The sequence below is a fragment of the Lepus europaeus genome, chromosome 5, assembly GCF_033115175.1.
Source record: "Lepus europaeus isolate LE1 chromosome 5, mLepTim1.pri, whole genome shotgun sequence".
Classification (NCBI taxonomy): Eukaryota; Metazoa; Chordata; class Mammalia; order Lagomorpha; family Leporidae; genus Lepus; species Lepus europaeus.
In genome coordinates, this window is record NC_084831.1 from 57,522,495 (window position 1) to 57,546,283 (window position 23,789).

Genomic DNA, 23,789 nt, shown 5'->3' on the forward strand with positions numbered 1-23,789 from the left:
TTTTCCTGCACTGTTTATCCTTTACCTAACACAGCATATTCTTCCCTGATCTGGCATCTTGGTTATGCCTTGTGGTCTTCATTTTCTGAAAAAAAAAAATTATATAAAAGCATGATAGGCTGGCGCCGCGGCTCAGTAAGGCTAATCCTCCACCTTGTGGCACCGGCACACTGGGTTCTAGTCCCGGTCGGGGTGCTGGATTCTGTCCCGGTTGCCCCTCTTTCAGGCCAGCTCTCTACTATGGCCCGGGAGTGCAGAGGAGGATGGCCCAAGTCCTTGGGCCCTGCACCCACATGGGAGACCAGGAAAAACACCTGGCTCCTGCCTTCGGATCAGCGCGGTGCGCTGGCCGCAGCGCACCAGCCGCGGCGGCCATTGGAGGGTGAACCAGTGGCAAAGGAAGACCTTTCTCTCTGTCTCTCTCTCTCTCACTATCCACTCTGTCAAAAAAAAAAAAAAAAGCATGATAAATTTAATAACCTAGCTGAAGTTGAGATTTTTAACTTTAATTCGATTAGCTGAGTATTCATCTCAATGAAAGGACTCAGAATAATGTGAAAATTATTTTAAGTAGATTTTCCAATTTGTTTGATGGATTTAACAGATTTTGGGGGGTCTGCTTTCCTTTCAAACTCAAGTTTCTTAAATACAGTAAAACCTATCAAAATTGCATGCCATTTGAGACATGTTATCTCATTGTTCGCTGCCACATACCTTGTATGATTTCATTAATATATCCATTATGCCAATTATCACATGGTGTTTCCGCCTTGAATTTTATTTCTGTGTGGCTCTTTATATCTCCAAATAATTAAATAAGACTCTTTAGCTTAGGAGAAATGCTGGCCAACAAAAGTATAACAAATGAGACCTCCATGGAGGAGAAAATCTATTATGGTACTACTGTAGAAACGTTTTTAATCGAAATCATCTTTTCTGAACATCAGAGAATTCGCAAGAGAAATATTTTGAAGGCTTCCATGTATAAAAAAGTGTATTTGTTAGGAGTCTAATGTTTATAAGGGATTTAGAACCTCATAAATGTTTCCTTTAAGGGAAAGTGTTGTTTGAACTCAGATATTAATGTTTGTCAGAGAGTCTAAAGGAGAGGTACCTAGAAATGTGATGTTTTAAAACTGCTGTAGATATTTTATCTTAGACCTAGGAAGAAATCCTCTTCTTCCTTTTTTAGATGCCTGCTGTGTGTATCAGGCTGAGTGTGGGAAACCATGTTTAACAGCACTGACTCACCCTCTGCCTCCTGGAGCCAACAGTCTATGGTAAAAGCAGAGAAGAGAACAGTGAAGTTTGAAAGCCCTGTGGTGACATAAGTACAAGGTCTTGTGGAGACATACTAGAGATATCCAGCCTAAGTCAAGAAGAGGCAGAGGATTATGAGCCTGAAGGAGTGAAGACCTTTTGCAAAGGCCCAGAGTCACATACAGCTTATGTGAGGGCTTGGAAAACTAAGTGTGGGTGATTTGGGAAGCTGGAGAATGAAGAGAAATCAAGGTGGAAGAATAAACAGGAGTCATAGGAAGAGCACTCGAGGTCATGTAGGGGAGTTTGGAGTTTTGTATCAACACCTGGTTTACCCTGTCTCTTCGGCATTATTCTTCCAGTGTTCTTGGTGATTTCAACAACCATGTGTGTGAGCTTCAATTCCTTGACTTCTTTATATTCAATTCTCTTATTTTTTCACCCTACCTAAATCACCCCTCCTCATGGAGGTGACTTTGTGTTCACTGACAAGTGTGTTCTTTCTATATAATTCCAGTTTCAAAAATCTCACTTGTTTACCACCTCTCCCTTCACCCCTCACGTTATGCTCTCTATGGCCCAACTTCAGAAATAATTCTCCGCGATCCTTGGTTCCCCCTTCTGGGCATTTGGTTCTGGCCTGAGTCTGTCTTCATGAAAGGTAGCCACTATCTGCAGTCTTCCAGTTGTCTCAGACTGCTTCCTCTCAGCACAGTTTTGGGAAGCACATGGCTTTTTTTCTTTTTCTTTTTTCTTCTTTTTCATTTTACCCTCTCTGTTTCCTTCAGTCTTCTTTTTAAAAAGATGTATTTATTTGAAACACAGAGATTACAGAGAGACAGAAACATCTTCTATTCGCTGGTTCACTCTTCAAATAGCCACAACGACTGGAGCTGAGTGGGTCTGGAGCTAGGAGCTTCTTACGCGTCTCTCAAGCAGGTGTAGGGGCCCAAGTGCTTGGGCTATCTTTTGCTGTTTTTTCCAGGCTCATTAGGGACCTGCCTTGGAAGTGGAGCAGCTGGGATTCCAACTGGAACCATCCATATGGGATGCCAGAATTGCAGGTGCAGCTTGACCTGCTGCGCCACAGTGCCAGCTCCCCTTTCAGTCCTTACATCATCAGCGTTTGTGCTAGCCTCTCACAAATCACACAGGCCTCCTGTGAAATGCCTTGGGGTTCACTCGATTACATAAAATTCACAAATCTGTTCAAGATAATCTCTGATGTACCTTCACTTCAATCTTTGGTCAGAGGCCATTTCTTAATTTTAACAGCATTTGCTATCTGGAGAGACTTGTACTTCAAACCATAAAGTCCGGGTCGCTTCTATCTCACATCTCTTTCCTCAGTGTCTGTCTTTCCTCATAACAGGAACAAACTCAGAGGCCACTTAAATGCTTGCTTAGAAATCTGAATCAGATCACACAGTTTAGCAGGTGCTTTCCACATAACTAGAGTGGTAACTAAGCTTTCTGTCACTATGCAAGAAACATCCCCATTCCTCCAGTTTCTAATAATATGTTCCTCATTGCTTTTTGTCCTCACCAGTGGTGTCTTCAAAGTCCAGATTTCTATCAACAGTCTGTTTGGCAAGTTAGACTTTCTCTCCCATGCTTCTCCAAATCCTTCTAGCCTCTGTCTGGGTATTTGTTAGGCATCACTTCTGGATACAAATCTCCACATTAGTGATCTATTGTTGCATAGCCAATTACCCCAAAGCTTAGTGGCTTAAAAGAACAATCATTTGTTATCTCATAGGCTCAGTAATCCAGTTGTGGCTTAGCTGGGGATGTGTGCCTGAACGTAGCTCACAGGGCTGCAGAGGGTACCAGCCACCAGTACTGCAGTTCACTTCAAGCTGCAATCTTAAAGGGATCTGCTACTGAGCTCACTGCTTGGGCTTCCAAGTTCTCCTGGGCTGTTGGTCTGAGGGCCACATCCTTGCTGCTGGTTGGTGGGAGGCCTCCAGTTTCTGGTCATGTGCGTCTTTCCAAGTGCAGCTCACAACATTGCAGCTGGCTTCCCTGAGAGCAAGCCAGAGACCCACTGATGACTTGACTTTGGATTTCCACTGGGAAAACAAAAGCAGGTGCATATTTTCAAATGGTTTCTTTTCTCACCCAGATCTACTAGATTGTCCACATTTGTCCCCATGCAATTTCCTTCTCTTTAACTGTGTGTGGATTCTGTGTACTCCAGTCTAATGTGAACCCTTTCTCAGATGTTCTGAGCCCTATCCCCTGTTACTTCTCAAGGACTTTATTCTTGGCATTATCCCCTGTCTTGCCTGCAAAGTTAAGTTTCCTTTGCAGCTGGCAGATATGCTGTAATGATTCACATTTAAAAGAATAAATCTTCCTTGATCAACCATTTCCATCAAGTAACCACCCAGTTTCAACAACTCCTTTTTGAAGAAAACAGAGCTTTAAACAGTGTGAGAACTTAACCTCTTTATTAAAAAGTCCGTAAAAGTGATCCTGGCAATGAGTAAATAAAGTGGCTTTGGATTATTCCCCAGTCATAAACAACTAGGAAACTGCATAAATTCCTGGAGACAGAACATGCACAGGGCTGAGGGGCTTAATCCAAACCAAGCAATATTTCTGCATTGAGGAGACAGATGTGAGTTCAGATAGAGGTAAGAGGCTCAAATTCTGGGGGCAGAGTACTTGGAAGTAAAGATGTACACAGAAATTTTCATTGTGGTTGCTTTGACTTTTGGGCTGAACACCAATCTGGTCATGAGGTTGGCTAAGAAAAATTCTAGGAAGAGGACAATTATCAAGGAGCTATAAGCTTAATTAATTCATTGAAGTCATCCAAGGCTCAGAATCATACAAGTTACCACAAAGCAGATTAGAGAGACCTTATTGAATATCAATGGCATTTCACAAATCTCTGTAACAGCTGCGCTTTTAAAGTGTATCCAGATTATCCCTAAAGACAAAACTTTTCCATGCTCTCACCAAAAAGCTTACAAGAAGGCTCAAATGATTCCCAGTGGTGCTCAAATAATTTAATTGATTGCTGAAACACAATCCAACACTCTTTAAAGCAAAATAATACAGTAAAATACTCAAAATGTAACTTTTATAATGTCTGGCACCCAGTAAAATAATACTAGAAAAATGAAGAAATAGGAAAGTGTGACTTGTAACCAAGAGAAAAAGAAAAATTATTCGATAGGACCAGGTCCAGAAATCACAGAGATGATGTAATTAGCACAGAGAGTTACATTAATATGCTCCTCTGTGTGCTCACGAATGGACAGGGAAATATCAAAATAGCAATGAAATAAAGCAAAGATGTAACAAGTCAAGTGAAATTCTTAGAGACAAAAATGTATTATTTCAGAAGTAAAACTACTAGATGTTAATTGGGACATTTTTGTAATAGTGCTATTCAGTCAGGAAACATTTAGTGTGCATAGCCAATAGTCCTAGGCTCTGTGAGAGACACACTCTTCCCTCCCTGGTGCCTCCTCCCCTCTCCCCTCCCCTCCCCTCCCCTCCCCTCCCCTCCCCTCCCCTCCCTACTGTCTTCTCCTCTCTTCTCCTCTTCCCTTCCCCTCTCTACCCTCCTCTCCTCCCCTCTCCCCTCCCCTCCCCTCCTCTCCCCTCCCCTCCTCTCCTCCTCTCCTCTCTCTTCTCTCTCTCCTCTCCTCCTCTCTCCCCTCTCTCCCCTCTCTCCTCTTCTCTCCCCTCCCTTCCTGCTTTGCTGCCTTCCTTTCCTTCCTTCTTTTGTGTCAGGGTGGACTCAAAGATTCTTATTTTACTTCATGGACTATAATTACTTTCTTCCTTTATTTTATTACTTAGATTGTCCCAGGTTTGGCCAAAGGAGTCTATTTGATCTGGCTCCTGTGCCTTTTACGTTTTTATTTATTTATTTTTTGAGGACTTCCTTACTTTCTGGCACTATTACCCTTTAATGTTGGTCTTATAATTTTCCTGATGTAACACTGGAATTAGCCATGGTTCCTTTTATTGGAGATATTTACAAAGGGAAGTCTGAAGGCAGATTGCTCATTTTTACTGGGGTGTCTCTCAGAGATAGCTACATGTGTGCAACAGACACAGCTCTACATTTCTGTATCCCTGCATGTACATACATTAAAAGCATGCATTTATACTGTGTTTCATTCTAGTTCAGAATCACATGGTTCGTGCTAGACTCCTCTCTTCCTCCTTTTCTCTAGCGCCTTCTCCAGCAATGAGAAACCTGGATTCTTTTCTCCACATTGTATTATTTATTTGTTCAGTCCTAGAATCGACTTGAGATCGTTTTAAAGTTGGAATTAATAAGCCATACCACTGTGAAAAACAAAACCACACCAACTAGGGTTTAGCAGAATACTGTTTACACTCATTTTTGTCTCTTCTAAGACCAAAGTATGTCATCAAAGTATTATGCTCTAAAAGTAATTAGGGTAGGTCTTCCCCTTTCCTTTATGCGATTATGTTATTTACTTGATAGGTATCAAGGTCTGTTTTTTCCTGTTTTCATTCCTCTTTTTTTTCTTTCTCTCCTCCCATCCTGATACTCCATTTGTTTGGAGATATCTTACATCTGAAGAGTGCTTTCCACTTTACAATGTCCTTCTTAAACTTGTCTTCTAATAAGATTCATCAGTTCTTCTCACCTGAGCCTGATTCAGTAAGTTTGCAGTAGACCAAGATTGTTGATTGGAAACAGGATTGATAGCCTCAGGCCTACTGAATTCCTCAAGGAAAGTTAGGAATCTATTTAACAAGTGCTCCAGGGAGTTCTTATTATGAGACTAGTCTGGGACGGTAACTTAATCTTCAAATGATTTGAGAGTGGCAAGGTAAATTGTTTTGGTAACATTTCTGTGTATTACCTGAGATTTAAAATAAGTGACTTGGTTAAAAGATTTGCAAAGCTAATAGCAAATTTTTGAATTGCTGTTTTATTGATTTTTCTACTAAGTTTAGTAGTCAGTTTATATAACAGGAACTTGTTTGGCACCCATTGATACTGTTCTTATAAAATTTAGTGTAGATCTTGGTTAGAGGGTTTTTTTTTTTTTTTTTGACAGGCAGAGTTAGACAGTGAGAGAGAGACAGAGAAAGGTCTTCCTTCCGTTGGTTCACCCCCCAAATGGCTGCTACGGCTGGCGCGCTGCGCCCATCCAAAGCCAGTAGCCAGGTGCTTCCTCCTGGTCTCCCATACAGGTGCAGGGCCCAAGCACTTGAGCCATCCTCCACTGCCTTCCTGGGCCACAGCAGAGAGCTGGACTGGAAGAGGAGCAACCGGGACAGAATCCAGCACCCCGACCGGGACTAGAACCCGGGTGCTGGTGCTGCAGGAGGAGGATTAGCCAAGTGAGCCGTGGTAGCAGCCATGTTTTTAATATATCCAAAGATATTTGGGTGGGGGAGGGTCAGAGAAATTGTCTGTATATCATGTATAGCTAACAAAAAATGAAATTTCAGTACTTAATACCATGTCTTTACTTATGTGGAGGAAAACTGCTACAAAGGTAAAATTTGCAAAGAAGCCAAGTTTAAAATTTGTTTGGAAAATGTTTTTATATTATTTTCACTTTAAGTAAAGTTTACTCACAAGAATAGAGATTAAATCAATAGTGGCACTAAATTTTACATGTGTGTTTGACAGAGCATAATGTATTTTTTTTTTTTTTTTTTTTAGAAAAAATATATTTGAAAGGCGGTGAGAGAGAGAGAAAGAGGCAGAGAAACAGAGATCTTCTATTTGCTAGTTCACTCCCAAAATTTGTAATAGCCAGCACTGGGTCAGGCCAAATCCAGGAGCCTGGACTTAATCCAGATCTTCTAAGTGGGTGACAGGGCCTTAGTTCTTGAGGCATCGGTTGCTACCTCCCAAGGTGCAAATTAGCAAGAAGCTGGCTCAAAAGTAGAGGAGCCAGAGCTTGGCCTGGACACTCCACAAGGGTAGCAAGCTTCCCAAGTGGTGATTTAATGGCTGCTCTAAATGCCTACCCTACATAAATTATCTTGTTACACATAAAATCTTCAAGAGTTTCAGAAACGCTTGATGTTTGGTTGATTTAAACTAAGTTTATTATCTTGTTTAAAATTTTTTTGTTTTTTTTTAACCTTATGCTTTAAAATGATCAATACTTTTAGAGTATCATGTGACATTTATAAAGACTTGACAATTTTACAAGTCCTTTGGCAGGCAAAATTTTGTAAATTCTTACGCTGACTTTGGCATGTAATAAGGCTGGTGAATTTCAGGTCTCATACAAAGCTGGAACAGTTTCTCCTCTCATTAGTTTGAGGAACATCCAATGCTTTTTCTGAAAAAAAAATTGAAATATTAATATAATTCTCTAATCCTCCAATTTATAAAAGTATAAACGCCACCCAGAGTCTTATTTAGATGTGAATAACAACATCTTTATTAATCCACTGATAGAATGCCAGTGGCAATGGTGACATTTACCCTGTGCTAGAGAAGGCTTGTTAGTGTAAGGAAATGACTAAGCATGGAGCACAGGCTTCTGTTCTGCATCTGTGTTCTCTCTGGACTCCAGCTCCCTGACCTGTAAAGTAGATTATATTAGTCCTCTCATTTAATGGTTTGAAAAATTGCAACCAATAGTGTTCCTCAAGGTATTTCATATATGTTGAAATGATGAAATTTGATGATATATTTAATGTGCTTTTGTGTCATTTACCGATCAGTGGGGGTTAGAAAATGTTTTTTTGCCTATACCTGAGGTGGGCACATTTTTTTTTAAAGGGGCAGGTGGTAAATATTTAGGGCTTTGCAGACGATGTGGTGTTTCACAGCTGTTAAACTCTGCCTTTGTTGTGCAAAAGTGGCCACAGTTAATATATAAGTGAACTAGCCTGACTGTGGTTATGATCAGGGCAGTTTGAATTTCATATAATTGCCATGGATTATGAAAAATTTTTCTTTTTTAAAAACCTTTTGAAAATGTAAGAAACTATTTGTAGTTCAGAGGCTATACAAAAGCAGGCAGAAGGTTAGATTTGGCCTGTGGGCTGTAGTTTGCTGATGCCTACCTCAGAACATTTGGAAATCAGTTTAAAATAGATTCCTATAGTTTCTTGATGAGCTTATTTGCTGGAGTGGTTTGACTAATTTGTTAAAGGAGTTGTTTTTCTAAAAATTTTGAATTATAATATATCAAAGTAAATATATATTATATAGTATAAACACTATTAATTTATATAGTATGTATTATATTTATATAGCATGTATTATATTTGTATAGTATATACTATATTTGTATAGTATAAATTACATATAGTTGATATTGGAGATGACCCCCTAAAATCTGTACAGAAATGTGGCCCTTTAAAGTTCCCCAGAAGCGCCATCTGGGATGCCACATATGCTACCAGAATTTGGGGTGCCATACGATATCACCATTATTAATGAATACCCAATATTAAAAAGCCTGAGAGGGTCCTTGCCTAATATTTAGAGAAGAATTCTAAATACCGGCATAAATAAACAAGGTAGTATGGTACATTTTAGGTTTTTATTTAGTGCAAAAGGTGCATAGAAAAGTGAGGGCTTTAGTTCAAAGAGAAGGGGAAATCTGGAAACTAGGGTAGTGTCCATACCAAGCAGAGAGCAGGCCAAAAGCCACATGCAGCAAGCGCTTTGCAAAGCACAGGCAGAGCGCCTTTTGGGACGCTCCTTGCCTTCTATTTATTTTTCAAAGGAGAGTGGCTTGTGGGCAGGTGGGCACTCAGGTATGGTCAGGTAGAGTATGATGTCACATGGTGAGGGTATCAGGTAGGGTGCGAGGTCACACAAGGGCATGGCGAAGGCATGATCTTCAGCTCACAAACCTAATCGGTTTTAGCTTGTTTACTTCATAGTCATTGATAACATATATTCTCTATACTCTGTATATCAATGAACAAAATGAAAACTGAATAAAAAGAAAACACAAAGTGAAGTGATAGAGAAGTTATTGAGATAATCTGATTGGTAACCACTCCTTTAAAAAATATCCACCATATTTAGAAAAGGATGGCATTGACAAGCCCATCTAAAGAGTAAGGTCATATGATTCTAAATTCATTTTAAAAATGAAAAATGTTGTTGCGGTTGGAGCAGCTGTGAAGAGAGGATCTCAGTTCTTTGTCTGATGGGAAAGAAGAATTATCACAGGGACAAGGTAGCAAAAGAAAAGCAGGATTTATTGAAGTTTGATGATTCAAAACTATTTTGTGGATACATATGGAAGGTCTTTATTTCACCTTCATCCATAAATGAGAGCTTTACAGGGTACAGTATTCTAAGTTAATGTTTTTTTTTTCTCTTGAGACTTGGAATATATCTCACCGTTCTCTTTTAGCCTGTAGGGTTTCTGATGAGAAGTCAGCTGTAAGTCTAATTGGAGATCCTGTGAAAGTAATCTGGCATTTCTCTCATGCACATTTTAGAATCCTTTCTTTATGTTTTACTGTGGAGAGTTTGATTACAGTGTATCATGGTGAGGATCTTTTCTGGTCATGTCTATTATAGTTCCACTTCCATTTCTTTCTCAAAATTAGGGAAGTTTTCTGCAGTTATTTCACTAAAAAGACCTTGTAATCCAGTCTCTCTTTCCATACCTTCAGGAATTCCTCAGACCTATATGTAGGGTTGTTTGATAGTATCCCATAAATCTCTGACTCTATTTTTTAGTTTTCTGATTTCTTCTTCTCTTTTTTTGTTCTGACTATAAAATTTTCAGAGATTTGTCTTCTACCTCAGATATTTTTTCTTCTGCCTCATTGAATATCTTCTTAAAGCTTTCCACTGCATTTTAAAATTTGTTTTATTGAATTCTTCATTGCTAATATTTCATTTTAATTTCTCTTTAAAATATCAATTTCATGGGAAAAATTTTTGTTCATGTCATGTACAGATTTCTTTAGTTCAGGAATTTCCTTCTGATTACTTCTATGTAATCCTATGATCAATTTTTTAAATTGCATTTCTGGCATTTTTGTCAATCTCTACATCTTCACATTCTAGTATTGACGTGTTGTGTTCTTTTTGGGGCATCATGTTGTCTTCCTTATTCTTGTTTCTTGAATTGCTGCATTTATTATTAATCATTTATGGTGAAGCTTGTTTTGTTTTTTTCCTGTGATGACTTTTCTTTTTTAAAACATTTTATTTATTTATTTGAGAGGCAGAGTTACAGAGAGGAAGAGACAGAAAGAGAACTTCCATCTGCTGGTTCACTTTCCAATTTGTCACAATGGCCAGAGCTGCACTGATCTTAAGCCAGGAGCTTCTCCCAGATCTCCCACACAGGTGCAGGGGCCCAAACAGTGGGCCATATTCTACTGCTTTCCTAGGCTGTAAGCAGAGAGCTGGATCAGAAGAAGAGCAGCCAGACTAGAACCAGCACACCAAGGCTTAGCCCACTACGCCACAGTGCCAGCTCCCTGTAATGGCTTTTGTCTTTGGACTATGACTCTGTGGCTTAGTGGAGTGTCTGCTCTTTCAGCGAACACTCTGAGGCATGTATTGGGTATTGTCAGCAACTCTGCTCAGTACCCCAGGATGAAGGTAGTGTCCAAAGTGACACCCATGTTGGGCATGGTAAATCTGGAAATTTTTTTTATCAGAGGGTGTTTGTTCTGCTCTGTGGCATATTCTCATACTCACCTGCACTCCTCAAAGGAGACCAACGCCTGGGCACTAGCCCCAGTGTGTACAATTTTCATCCACACTGCCACAAGAAGCACATAAAAGATCTGTGCAGTCCTTGGTGTGAATTCAGATCCTGCAGCAATGATCCTCACCACGGAATCAGGGAGCCCTGAGCATGTGGTGCCACCCACAGTGACTGCCCAAAGTCCCAGCCACACCTGTGCCTTTCCCTACAGCCATGTTGTTTTCACAGACCTGACATACAAGGCTCCCACAGTCACGAGCACCCAGACGCCTGTCAGTGCTCCCAGCCAGACTCAGGTGTCTCCTCTCAGCTGGTTGCTGGGCATGCAGATATGAGCTGGTGCAGCTGTTATGTATGTCCAGAATAGCCCCTAGTGCTGGGTGGTTGAGGAGAGAGAAATACACCCCCTTTTTAGTCCCTCTAGATTGTCAGATACACTCTCCCCTACAGGGCTCCAAGATAGGCCCACGCCAGGCTCTTCCCACAGCTTTAGGGCCAGTGGCTTCAGCTACATAATCTAGTCTCACCTCACTCCAAAGCTGGTGCTGAGGCTCCTGACTGCTGTGGTCTCAAGCTGTGTGTCCACACTCTCCATGTAGGTCCTCAGTGTCCCCCCAGTTTGCATGGATTTTCCTCTGCCATTTTCTCCCTAACTGTTCCCTGAGATTGCACTCTATCCACTTTTTAAAAAACTATCCTCCCCTTGACTAGAGCAGTAAGCTCCCTCCCTATGCCACTATCTTCTTATTTTGTTAATTTGTGTAGTTCTTTAGTTTTCCTGGTCAATCATCAATTTAATTTATCTTAAACTGCTTTTGACTTTCTTGATCTCTGCTATTTCTCTGTTTTCCATTTTGTTGCATTCATATCTGATATTAATTTACTATCTCTTGTTCAGTTAGGTTTAATTTTCTCTTATTTTCCACTGGTGTGTTAGGATAGAAGCCGAGGTCCTTGATCTTTCTTCTTTTTGAAAATTGGTATTTAGTCTCTGTCTTTAATGTTGTAATTTTCCTTGAAGTTATCACTTTAAATAATGTCTCACGTTTTTATATGCTGTGTTTTCATTTTTATTTACTTTAAATTATTTTTCTGATTTCTTCTTTGATGGTTGTTTAGAAGTGTATTTTTAAGTTTCCAAATATTTAGGGCCTTTCCATATGTCTTTATTATTGATTTCTGTTATTTATTCTATTTTCGTGTGACTTGAACATTTTTTAAACTTGTTGAGATTTGTTTTGAGATCCAGAATATTGTCTGCCTTGCCAAATGTACTATGTGCTCTTGAGTAGAATGTGCATTTTGCTATAGATGAAGTATTCTTGCAATGATTATTAATCAAGATTGGAGTACTGTTAAAGTCTGTGTCCTTACTGGTCTCTGTCTGCTTGTTATATCAGTTATTAGGAGAAGGATACATAAATCTCCATCAATAGTTGTGGGTTAGTCTGTTTCTATAAACTTTTTGCTTCATGTACTCATGTTATGAAATTCTTATGAGCTGCCCAAATGTTTAGGATTATTATGTCTTCTTGGTGAATTGACCCCTTTTTCACTGTGAAATGACCTTCTTTACTCTGGTAATACTTGTTGCTTTGAAAACTACTTTGTCCAATGTTAGAATAGCCATTCCAGCATTCTTTGGAATAACCTTGTAATGATTTATCTTTTCCCACCTGTTTCCTTGTACTTATTTGTGCTTTATAATTGTTTCCATGAATGCAGTTTATAATTGAATTGGGCTTTTTTAATCCAGGTTGATAGTCTCTGCCTTTTAAACAAGATGTTTAGAATGTATTTAATACAATTATGGCTATGTTTAGGGTTTTTTTCTCATTTGTTTTTTGTTACTTTTTCTCTTTTTAATGGAACTTTTTTTTTTTTTTGGACAGGCAGAGTTAGACAGTAAGAGAGAGAGAGAGAGACAGAGAGAAAGGTCTTCCTTTCCATTGGTTCACCTCCTAAATGGCAGCTATGGCCGGCGTGCTCGCCGATCCAAAGCCAGGAGCCAGGTGCTTCCTCCTAGTCTCCCATGTGGGTGCAGGGTCCAGGGACTTGTGCTATCCTCCACTGCCTTCCCAGGCCACAGCAGAGAGCTGGACTGGAAGAGGAGCAACCGGGACAGAATCCGGTGCCCCAACTGGGACTAGAGCCTGGGGTATGGGTGCTGTAGGCGGAGGATTAGCCAAGTGAGCTGTGGCGCCGGCCAAATGGAACATTTTTTTATGATTCTATTTAATCTCCTTTATTGCTTATTAGTTACATCTTCTTGTTTTGTTATTTTAAAGGTTACTTTAGCATTTACAATATATATCTTTAATGTAGTATAGTCTAAGTGGTATTTTATCTCTACATGATGTGCCACTTCATGTATGGTATGTAACCACTACAGCTGTATAATTAGAGTTCTCCCTTCCTAAGGTCATGCTGAAGTCATGTACTTTACTCTGATCTGTGTGACAGACCCCACACTTTTGTTTTAAATAATCTGTAGATATTCATCCTTTTCATTCAGTTTCATTCTTTGTATGAAACTGGAGTTTTGAATGCTCTCATTTTCCTTTTCTTTAAAGAAGGCCATTTTGTAACAGAAAGGGGGCCAATTCACTAAGACTGTATTACATTCTTTAGCATTTTTATAATGCAGGCTTCATGGTATTGAATTCTTTATATTTTGGGCTACCTGTAAAAAGCCTTCATCTCACTTTATTTTGAAAGATGTTTCAGTGGGTGTAGGGTTTTAGGATTGCAGCATTTCTCTCTTTTTAGTACTCCATTGTGGTTTTGTCCATTTTTTGCTTATGCAATTTTTGATGATAAACCTGCTGTAATCCTTATCTTCATTTTTTGGATATAATATATCTGTTTTTCCCCAGATATCTTTTAAGCTGGATGTCCATAAAGCTTATTTCAATTTGGATACAGTGTCCTTATTGTGAAACCTGCCTAATATGTTCACATCTATGTTAATATTTAGGTCTTATTTTTAAATATAGGCCTGAAATGTTAGAAGATTCTCTTCTGGTCCCCCAAAAAGGCACTTTTCAGATGGTGCAGTGCAACTGCAGTGTTCATGAGCGTTGTGAGTGTCATGTGCCTGTGCCAGCAGCCAAGCTCAACTACACCCTTCTTATGTATTTCAAAGTCACATCTGGTGGAGTGTTTTTCCAGTCCCCTCTCATGTCGGTTCAGCTCCTAAATGTCGGTAAGTTGTGCATAAAATGGTAATTCAATTAAACACCAGCCATCCAGACAGGTTAAACATTGTTGACAATATCCCAAGATTGTAGGTGTCCTTAAAGAAATAAAATGGTAGTGTGATGGAGTGTCCAGATTGCAGCTGGTATTTCTTTTAGGGAGGTCAAAGAAGTCCTCTTTTAGGGCTTAGCTTTTTAATTGAATGAAGAGCAGGCATTCATGCCAACATCCAGAGCAAAAGGTGCTCCAAGCAGGAAGAACAAAATTCACAAACTCCTTGAGATGGAGTGAATTCGTAAATTTGAGAACAAAAGAGAAGGCTCCAGTACTTGGAGTAAATGAGATACAAGAATATTAGGAGTTGTGGTTTTACTTTTTAACCAGGGTGTAGAGCATATGAGGCCAGTATTGCAGAGTTTGGGTTTTATTCTAGTTGCAATGGCAACTTTGGAATTAGAGGATTGATATGATCAGATGTGTGTGTGTTTAAATTTACTCTGCTCTTTGGAGAATGAAATTGATAGGGAAGGAAGTGAGGCATATTTGGAAGCCTGGAGGAAGGAGCCAAGATGGGAGGCTTTTGGGATAGTCCAGGTGGTTTAGGGTTGTATCAGTGAAGAAATGAAGAATTGATAGATTTGAATCCCTTTGGGTCCCTTTGGAAGATGGTGCTGACCACTCTAGTGGATTGGATTAGAGGATGTGAAGGACAGAGAGGAATCAGAATAAGCCTTAGACCGGTACAGAGACAGGGACACTCAGGGAGGATTAGGTGTGTGTACTGAAATATGTTCTATTTTCAATACATTATATTTGAGATGCCTGTTAAAATTTCAAGAGATGTTGAGTGGACAATTGGATAATATAAGTTTAAAGTTCAGGGCAGATACAGTTGGGAATTGTTAGCAAATAGAGGTTTATGGGATTGTGTGAGATCACCTGTTTACAGTTCAGGAATAGAATGAGGGGGTGATCAGTGAGAATGAGAATCAAGTAAAGTATTTTAAGAAGAAGGGAGTCGCATCTGTGTGTAATGCTGCAGCAGGGAGAACAAGACGAACTGGAAACTGACATTGGATTTGGTGAAGGGTAATGACCTTGATAAGGGCATTTTCAGTGGGCTGATGAGGAAGATCTGACCAGAGTTAGATTAGTCAGGGTATGGGATATGAAGAGTGAGGACCACCCAGCTTTTTGGAGGAGCGATGCTTTGAAAGAGGCAGATAGGTGTGTGTGGGGGGGGGGGGGGGTATGCACAGCTGATCTATAGGGAATCCAGGAAAATTTCTTTTTAAATTTCTAATGCTGATGCATAATAGTATGCAGCTAGGAAATGGATAGTAGTTTGTACTTTTTGATTTCACTTCTCTCTGGTGTCTTTGTTTTGTTTTGAATTTCACATGTGGTTTCCAGACTGATGTTTAGCTTTATAGTAACTAAAATTTGTAATTTGTCAAATTTTGACCAAAGCAAAAGAGAAAACTGTCCAATTTCCTGAAAATATGCAATGTAGATAATATATTGTGCTATTTTATTAAAAATAAAATTTAAATTACTAACTGGTTCAGTATAATAATAATTTCTGTGTATATGAGTGATTCTTATTAATTGTAAAAACCTCAAGAAGTATTAAAATGTGCAAAGAAGAAAATATATCATCTGTTATCTACCATTTTGGAAACATTTTTATTTTAAATATACATTTGTTCATATCCTTTTTATTTGCTAACCTTAACAAATCAGAAACCCAAGAATAAATGTGAAACATTTTGAAAGACACCATGGAGCAAAACAAAGACACCAAAGAACAAATGAAACGTTTTCAGTATTCTTCTACATTATGATTTTTAATATATGTTTTATAGATTTCCATTATTATATGAACCATTGTTAAGATGTTTAAATTGTTTCTACAAATATTTCAAAGGTTTGGTTTGTTGTTTGAAACTATGTATGGGTGTGCACAAAAAAGCCACATACTTATAAATACAAACACATATGCATACATCAATATACACACATACATTTGAACACAGAAATCATCTACCAAGTTAAACTCATTAAGTGAAGAAGCTTCATGCCTACTTCTGGTGACAAGGCAGGGCCTGCTGATGCTGCATTTATGCATGTTACTCTTTGTGTTCTAGGTTACTTCAGTAGATGTGTCTTGATTGTTGTGATTTTAAATCAATAGATATGCTAAATTTTGGGTATTTCTATGTGTGTTCCAAATGGTTTCACAAGTGAGGTGGGTAGGGTTGGGAGGAGACTTCAAGTAAGTTTGAGAAATGCTGGATTAAATAATGTTAAGTATTTTTACAGTATTACCTATCAAAATAATCTCACTGATTAACCACTTAGAAGGAAGGAAATTAAGATACATGTCTTGCTCTGATAAGGGGCAAGGAGGAGACACAGTAGTATAGCTTTGTTTTGGTTCTGTAAACAGCTCCGAATAAAGGCACCCTTTTAAATAGCGGAAAAGCAAGATATGCTGAAAATTAATTCTGAGTTCCTTTTATTCAGATATGATTATCATGACATTTATTTATCTTAAAATTGCTCTCTTTGTGTCAATTGTTAAATCAACAACAGGAGTCACTGTGCCCTTACTCCCCATGTAGGATCTCTGTCCTTAATGTGTTGTACTATGAGAATAAACGGTAAAACTATTATTCAAACAGTACTTTATACTTTGTGTGTCTGTGTGAGTGCAAACTGTTGAAATCCTTACTTAGTATATACTAAGTTGATCTTCTGAATATAAAGATAATTAAAAATGAATCTTAATGAAGAATGGGATGGGAGAGGGAGTAGGAGATGGGATGGTTTGCAGGTAGGAGGGTGGTTATGGGGGGAAAAACTGCTATAATCCAAAAGTTGTACTTTCACAATTTATATTTATTAAATAAAAGTTTTTAAAATGTTGCTCTCTTTTTTTTCCTTAAGTGAAGCCTGATCCACCATTAGGCTTGCGTATGGAAATCACAGACAGGGGCAATTTAAAGATTTCTTGGTCCAACCCAGCCCAGGTACCATTTCCACTGCAATATCAAGTGAAATACTCGGAGAATTCCACAACAATTATAAGAGAAGTAAGTATATTTTGGTAAACAAAATCAGAAGTTGAAGAGTAACTAAGGCATCCACAAGTCCCTCAGAAATTACGTTCTGCATACTGAATATACCTGGTCAGCAGGATGAATTGTAACTGAACATTATCCTTATCCTTCAAAAAGTTTGTGGGAAATGGAACTAAAAGATAAGTTTATTTTTTTGCAAAAATTTGTGAAATCTGTATCTACAAGGGTCCTTTAAGACATTAATGAAAATGTATATTATGAAAAAACTATGCCTGGACTTCAGTTTTTGCACCAAAATGAATTTATCTTTTAATTCTATTTTCCACAAAGCTTTTGAAGTACCCTCATGTATGTGTGTGTGTGTAAATATATACACATATTTATTTGTGTATTTATATCTATGCAATCATGTTGCTTAATGACAAGAATATATTCTGAGAATCTGACCATTAGGTGATTTTATTTTGTGAACATCATAGAGTATATTTATATAAACCTTGATGGCTTAGTTTTTTTAATTTGTTGTATTTGTTTGAAATGCAGGGTGACAGAGAGAGAGGGAGAGACAGAGAAATAATTGTTGACATATGTTGTTCACTCCCCAGATGGCTAAGGTTGGGCCAGGCCAAAGCCATGATCCAGGAACTCCATCCTGATCTCCCACATGGGTGGCAGGGGCCCACGTGCTTTTTTTCGTAAGATTTATTTATTTGAAAGGCAGAGCGACAGAAAGAGATCTGTAGCATAGGTCTTGGCATCACTTCTTGATGCAGTCAAGAGTCTTGGGAAACCCAGAATGTGTGAGGCTGTGACCTGATACACAGCATACCGTTTTACAGTAATTTTATTTTTTGCCATACAAAAATAATAATAAAATTATGGTGTAGCAAGTGTATAAATCAGTAACACAGTCATTTATTGTCTGTGTCAAGTGTTAAGTACAGTTCATAATTGTATGTGGCTGGCAGTGCTGTTTGTTTACATCAGCATCACTACAGACCTGTGAGGAATAGTTTGCACTGTGAGTGTTATGTTGCCTGTGATGTCATTAGGTGGTAGGAATTTTTCGGGTCTATTATAATTTGATGAGACCCCTATCATGTGTGCTGTTTGTAATTGACCAAAATGTCATTATGTTGCACATGATTTTGTGTGTGTGTATGTGTGTGTGTGTCCAGTTACAGAGACTTGAATTCATAATCATAATTTTTTTTCACATGAAGTTTACTGATGTTACATTTCAATCTGACTTTTTAATTGCTCAGTATATTTGTTCACAGGCAATGTATGCATGTTTGCTGTAACATGTGCCAGGTCATTTTTTTGCATTCATTCATTCACTTGTTGAGACCCTACTAGGTGTCAAGAACAGTTCTCTGTGCGTCAAGCCACACTGGGATAATATAACAGGCTAAGGGGAGTTTGGGAGCACTGCTTGGGGAGGGATGATTGTACATTAAATGGACATTGGTCAGGCCTGCTGGAGAGGGTGCTATTTGAGCAAGGAGTGGGAGGAGGTGATGTTGATGTCTGCTGGAACTGGGTTTCCAAACAGAAGAGCAGTGCAGAGGCCAGGGTGGCTGAGCTGGAAGGGGAGTGAGTTAACACAAGTGGATGAGGACGGGCAGATACAGGGAGGGGAAGAGGAGGAGGAGCTCAGGAAGGGCCTCTTGGGCCTGTGAGTGCTTTGGCACTTTATGAAATGCGGTGTGTGTAATTTAGCAATAAAAACCATTCTTTTAAGATAAAAGCTAAGTTTTTAAGATTGTTTTCACACAGAGCCGGAGGGGCGTCTTTAGCGTTGGGAATGGAAGGACCCGAGTTAAGGCTTCTGCAGACTTCAACTTTCTCATCTGTGAATCAGAGATGATAGGAGTTTAAATATCAGTAACCCAATCCTGTTTCATGTATCACTGACGCTTTTCATCATTTTTAGTCTGTGACACCCTCACCCACAGTTTTCAAAGGCCAGAGAGTTGAATAACTTTAAGTATTTTATTGGAAAACTGAATGTGTTTGGTAGTGATGCTCAGCTCTTGGCCGTTTTGAAAACCTTCCCTATGGTTTGTACCCTGCATTTTGGTCCCTGCACTATAGCTTATCATGCCCCTCTGCATGCAACTCATGCTGTAGAAGGCGGCTGGAGGCTCCCCTATCTTTGGCTGCATTTCTCAAAATTCTAAAGGTCTTTTGTTCGTTACCATTCAGTTAACAATTGTTGCTAATTGTCCTTATGAGGTTTCTTGGACCCATGGACTAATAACATTTCACTGACTAATGTGTAAACATTTGTTATTTTGCTTTCTGGTTTGTTTAATGCGATTATGGCCAGGTAACTACCATGTAAGATTTTACTTCTTTGAAATTTATTGGGGTCTGCTTATGGCCAGTTTTGATAAAGATCCCATCACTTGCTGCTCTGATGTTTTAAAATAATATTCAACAGGTTGCTGAGATTGTATCAGCTACATTCCTGCTAGTAGACAATGTGCTTCCTGGGTCTTCATACAAGGCTCAGGTGAGAGGCAGGAGACTGGACCGTCCAGGAACATGGAGTGACTGGAGTACCCCTCAAATCTTTGCCACGCAAGGTATGTTTTCTAATAGTTTTTGTTGAGAGGGAAATCCGTTTACTGAGTTTGTCTTTGGTATATGTTAATTTTAAATTATAGAGTCCTAAAACAAAAGAGGGCACACGGTGTTAACTTTTTATTTAAATTTTGAATTGGCTAATTTGTTCATTAAAATTCTTTCAGAGTTCTAGATTTATGTGCTTTCATAGCATACCTTGTTGAATTATTATTCTTATCAGAAAGATAAAACAGTTAATTTAAAATCTCTAAATTAACAAATTCAGAAAACCATTTGTATTGATGTTTCCTTAAATTAGATTTGAAAACCTAGCATAACCTGTGTTTATCTGACATACATTTCAAATTTTAAGATTTTGTTTTAATATTATGTATTATCTAAAAATATTTTTGCTACAGTGCTTGCTTTTGAGAGTGTTCAGTGTTAATTTGTCATATTTTTGAAGTTATTTTTAACATCAGAAGAGTCACAGTTTTAGTCACAACCTGCTTATGAAGACGAGGTGCTGTGTTTTACTGAGGAATAGTCCCAGTCCTCCACGTGCTAAGTTGTGACTATGGGGACACCTGCTAGTCCTTGACTGGTGGCCTCATCTGTCGAAGGGGCAACAGTTTCTTATTCAGACTCCCTCTGCTTGATTATGGAAATGTGGAGACAGCAAGTACCAAGTGAAGCATGAAGCAAATATTCAACCCACTCAACCCAACAGGTTCATTTATTGTTCCCTTGCTACTTGGTACTACTGGTTTAACAGCCCTGACTTTGGAGTCTGATGGAAGTTTGTACAGTCCTGGTCCGCACCATTTATTTGTGAAGTCTCTTAACCTGTCTGTATTAGTCTGTTTTCTATTGTTATAACTGAATACCTGAGCTGGGTACTTACTTATTAAAGAAAAGAGGATTATTGAAGCTCAGAGTTTTAAAGGCTGAAAGTCCAAGATCAGACAGTCATGTCTGTTTCTGCCTCTTTTGAGGGCCCTGCTAGCTGTGTCACAACAGTGGTGAAAAAGCAAAGGGCAATGGCTGCATACAGAAGGGACAAAATGTATGGTGTGGCCTCGCTGATAATAACCCACTCTTGTGAGAACTCAGTTGGCAAGACCAGCATTAATCCCTCCAGAGGGTAGTACTTCCATGACCTAACCACCCTACTCTAGGCTCCACACTAAGGAACAAGGTGACAGCACATGCACCTTTGGGCAAAAACCATGTCTAGACCATAGCACTTTCCATGCCTCAATTTTCTCATCTGTAAAATAAGTAATTTTATATGGATAAAATGAAATAATGTACATAAAGTGCTTACTAGGCACTCAGTAAATATTTGATATTATCAGTTTATAATCCACATGTTCAAAATCTCTAAGTGTGCTGAGGGTGGGAGACTGACAAATATGTAACTAATTGCTTAGCACTGTAGGAAGGGCTGGAAAGAGTGTTAAGTAGCCGTGAATTCTGGCTGGGAGAGCTGGGATCTTGGGTGAATAGATTTAACTTTTCACCTTTATTCTTCATATCACTTTCATTTCTCTTCCTCAAATCATTATTGACTGTCACAATGTATGTATTTTGATGCTGATAATTCAGCGTTTGCAGTTTTTCAAAGGAAGGCTGAATCTTCTGTTTTCAATGATTATGTAATTGCTTAATAGCGCTGAATGATTATCTGGGCATATTTAGAGAGGAATGAATTAACAGCATCAAATTCTAAAGATGTCCCATGTGGAGGTTTTTACACACTTGTGTGGGGTGAGATGGTTAGGGCAACAGGGAACTTTTATAAGGAAATTAGAAGGCCCTGGCTGCTACATCCCCTGATGGACCTGTGCCACCTTATCTGGCTGTAATTGTCCACTGAAGTGTTTTTCTTCCACAGTGAAATGACATCATTCTTTACCTTTCTATTTCTTAATTTGAACTGAAAACCTACCCTCTATGAAAAAGAGATAAATTCTAAAAGAAACAATGTTGAATTTTGAAATTTTCTAGGATTCAAGGTATACGTTAAGACTTTTTAATAATAATTCTTAGAAATATTATGTATTTAGCTGTATTAAAATGACAAACAATCCAATATAATATAATGGATTTTGTGTTACAGTTCATCCGTGATTTTATTTTGCATTTTCCATTTTTTTTTTTTTTTAAATTAATTTACTTATTTGAGAGTCAGAGAGATAGAGATAGAGTTCCCACCCACAGGTTCACTCCCTAAATGCCTGAACAGCTGTAGCAGAGTTAAGAACTCAGTCCAGGTCTTCTGTGTGAGAGGCAGGAACTTGACCTCTTGAGCCACTGCCTACTGTCTACCATGGTCTGTGTTGGTCGAAAGCTGGAATCAGGAGCCAGAATCAGGAATCCACTCTGATATGGAATGTGGACATCTTAATAGATATCTTTAACCTCTAGGTCAAATGCCTACCCTCAACTTAGATTTTTAGGTCTGTGGATAGTTGTATTTTTACTTCCATTTTATTTTGTAGAAATCCTTTTTATAACTCATACCAATATCTACAGGGTTAAATTTGCTTGTTTTAAAAATATGTTGGCTCATTTTTGTGTTTTGTTCATAAGGTAGTCAGATTTATTAGCATACACTTAGATTATTTATTTGAAAGTCAGAGTTACACACACAGACACACACACAGAGAGAGAGAGAGAGAGAGAGAGAGAGGTCTTGCATCTGCTGGTTCACTCTCTGATTGGCCGGAGCTGCGCCAATCCGAAGCCAGGAACCAAGAGATTCTTCTGGGTCTCCCACATTGGTGTAGGGGCCCAAGGACTAGAGCCATTTTCCATGGCTTTCCCAGGCCATAATAAAGAGCTGGATCAGATGTGTAGCAGCCTGGACAGGAACTGGTGCCCAAATGGGATGCCGGCTCTTCAGGCGGTGGCTTTCCCTGCTACACCATGGTGTTGGCCCTTAGCATACATTTAAAATGCACACAACTTAGCTACTTTATTTGCTAGTACAATACTCAACAATATTACCATTAGCAGTACTTAGTCACTACTCAGCCATCTGGTGACTTTGGACCTCCAAACAGAAAATCTGAAAATAAAGGAAAAATTCAACAGTAAACGGTTGCCACAAGGGTAGAATTTACTGATTTAGCAATGCCTGTAAAGTGAAGCTTACTAATTTAATCAACCTAGATAGCTTAGTAGCAATTGAATGGTTGTAGGTGGCCATTACAGGAAAGGAAGAAACTCACCAGATAGGAGATCAAGTACACCAAGAGTGAGTACAAAAACACCCATTCAGGTTGCTCCCAGGTATATTTTTGTGTTTTATCACTATTTACCATAATTATGTAATGAAATAGTGTTGTGTACTGAATCACAAACAAAATGTGTGACTAGGTTCAAACTTCTCTGCTGAATCATGATCATGATCATAATCATAATAGTTGACAGCCTGCTTCCTGAGTTTGAGGCATTGTTCTAAGTACCTTACGTCTGCTTTTATCCTTTCAACAGCTCTATGCATTAGGCACTGCTATTCGTATATTATAGATAAGGAAGTTGAGATTTAGAGAGTAAGGTAAGCAGTACAAGTTCACATAGTAAGAAAGTAGAACTGCATAATTACAAAGTCATAAACATTAATAAGGCAGAAAAGTGCATAATGGATTATTTTGATGGATTTCCTGTGGCACTAAAAACATACTCAAACCTAGAACATTTTGTGGAACCCTTCATTTTCACTATCCCTAGCACTATGGAGTTTAGTGTTGCTAATGTTTTTTAGGTTTCAGTTGGCTGAATTACCTTTACAGCAGTTTCTACACATCACAGCACTTACCACAAATGAGCCTTGACCCCTGGATGGTGTGTAACAAAAAAGGATGTTTCTCCAAACTTGGGAACTTCCCATTCTTTGTGTAAAGGGATTTGAATCTAGGTATTTAATATCTTTGTTCACTGGTAGGTGATATAATGACATTCACCAAACAGAAACCTTCTGTAATATTGAGTCATTATTTAGAGT

General features: G+C 38.8%; 1 protein-coding gene across 5 annotated transcripts in view; it reads left to right on the forward strand.

Moving 5' to 3' along the window:
- Nucleotides 1–23,789, forward strand: part of LEPR (leptin receptor) — a 140,309-nt gene that overhangs the window by 72,054 nt on the left and 44,466 nt on the right. For 4 of the 5 annotated variants that reach the window (XM_062191488.1, XM_062191490.1, XM_062191493.1 and 1 more), the window contains 3 exons: nt 13,922–14,130; nt 17,073–17,218; nt 19,653–19,797. In XM_062191488.1, coding sequence (XP_062047472.1) covers nt 13,922–14,130; nt 17,073–17,218; nt 19,653–19,797 — 500 coding nt within the window. Of the gene's footprint in view, nt 1–1,192; nt 1,281–13,921; nt 14,131–17,072; nt 17,219–19,652; nt 19,798–23,789 lie in introns of all 5 variants that reach the window. The other variant, XM_062191491.1, reaches the window with a different exon arrangement.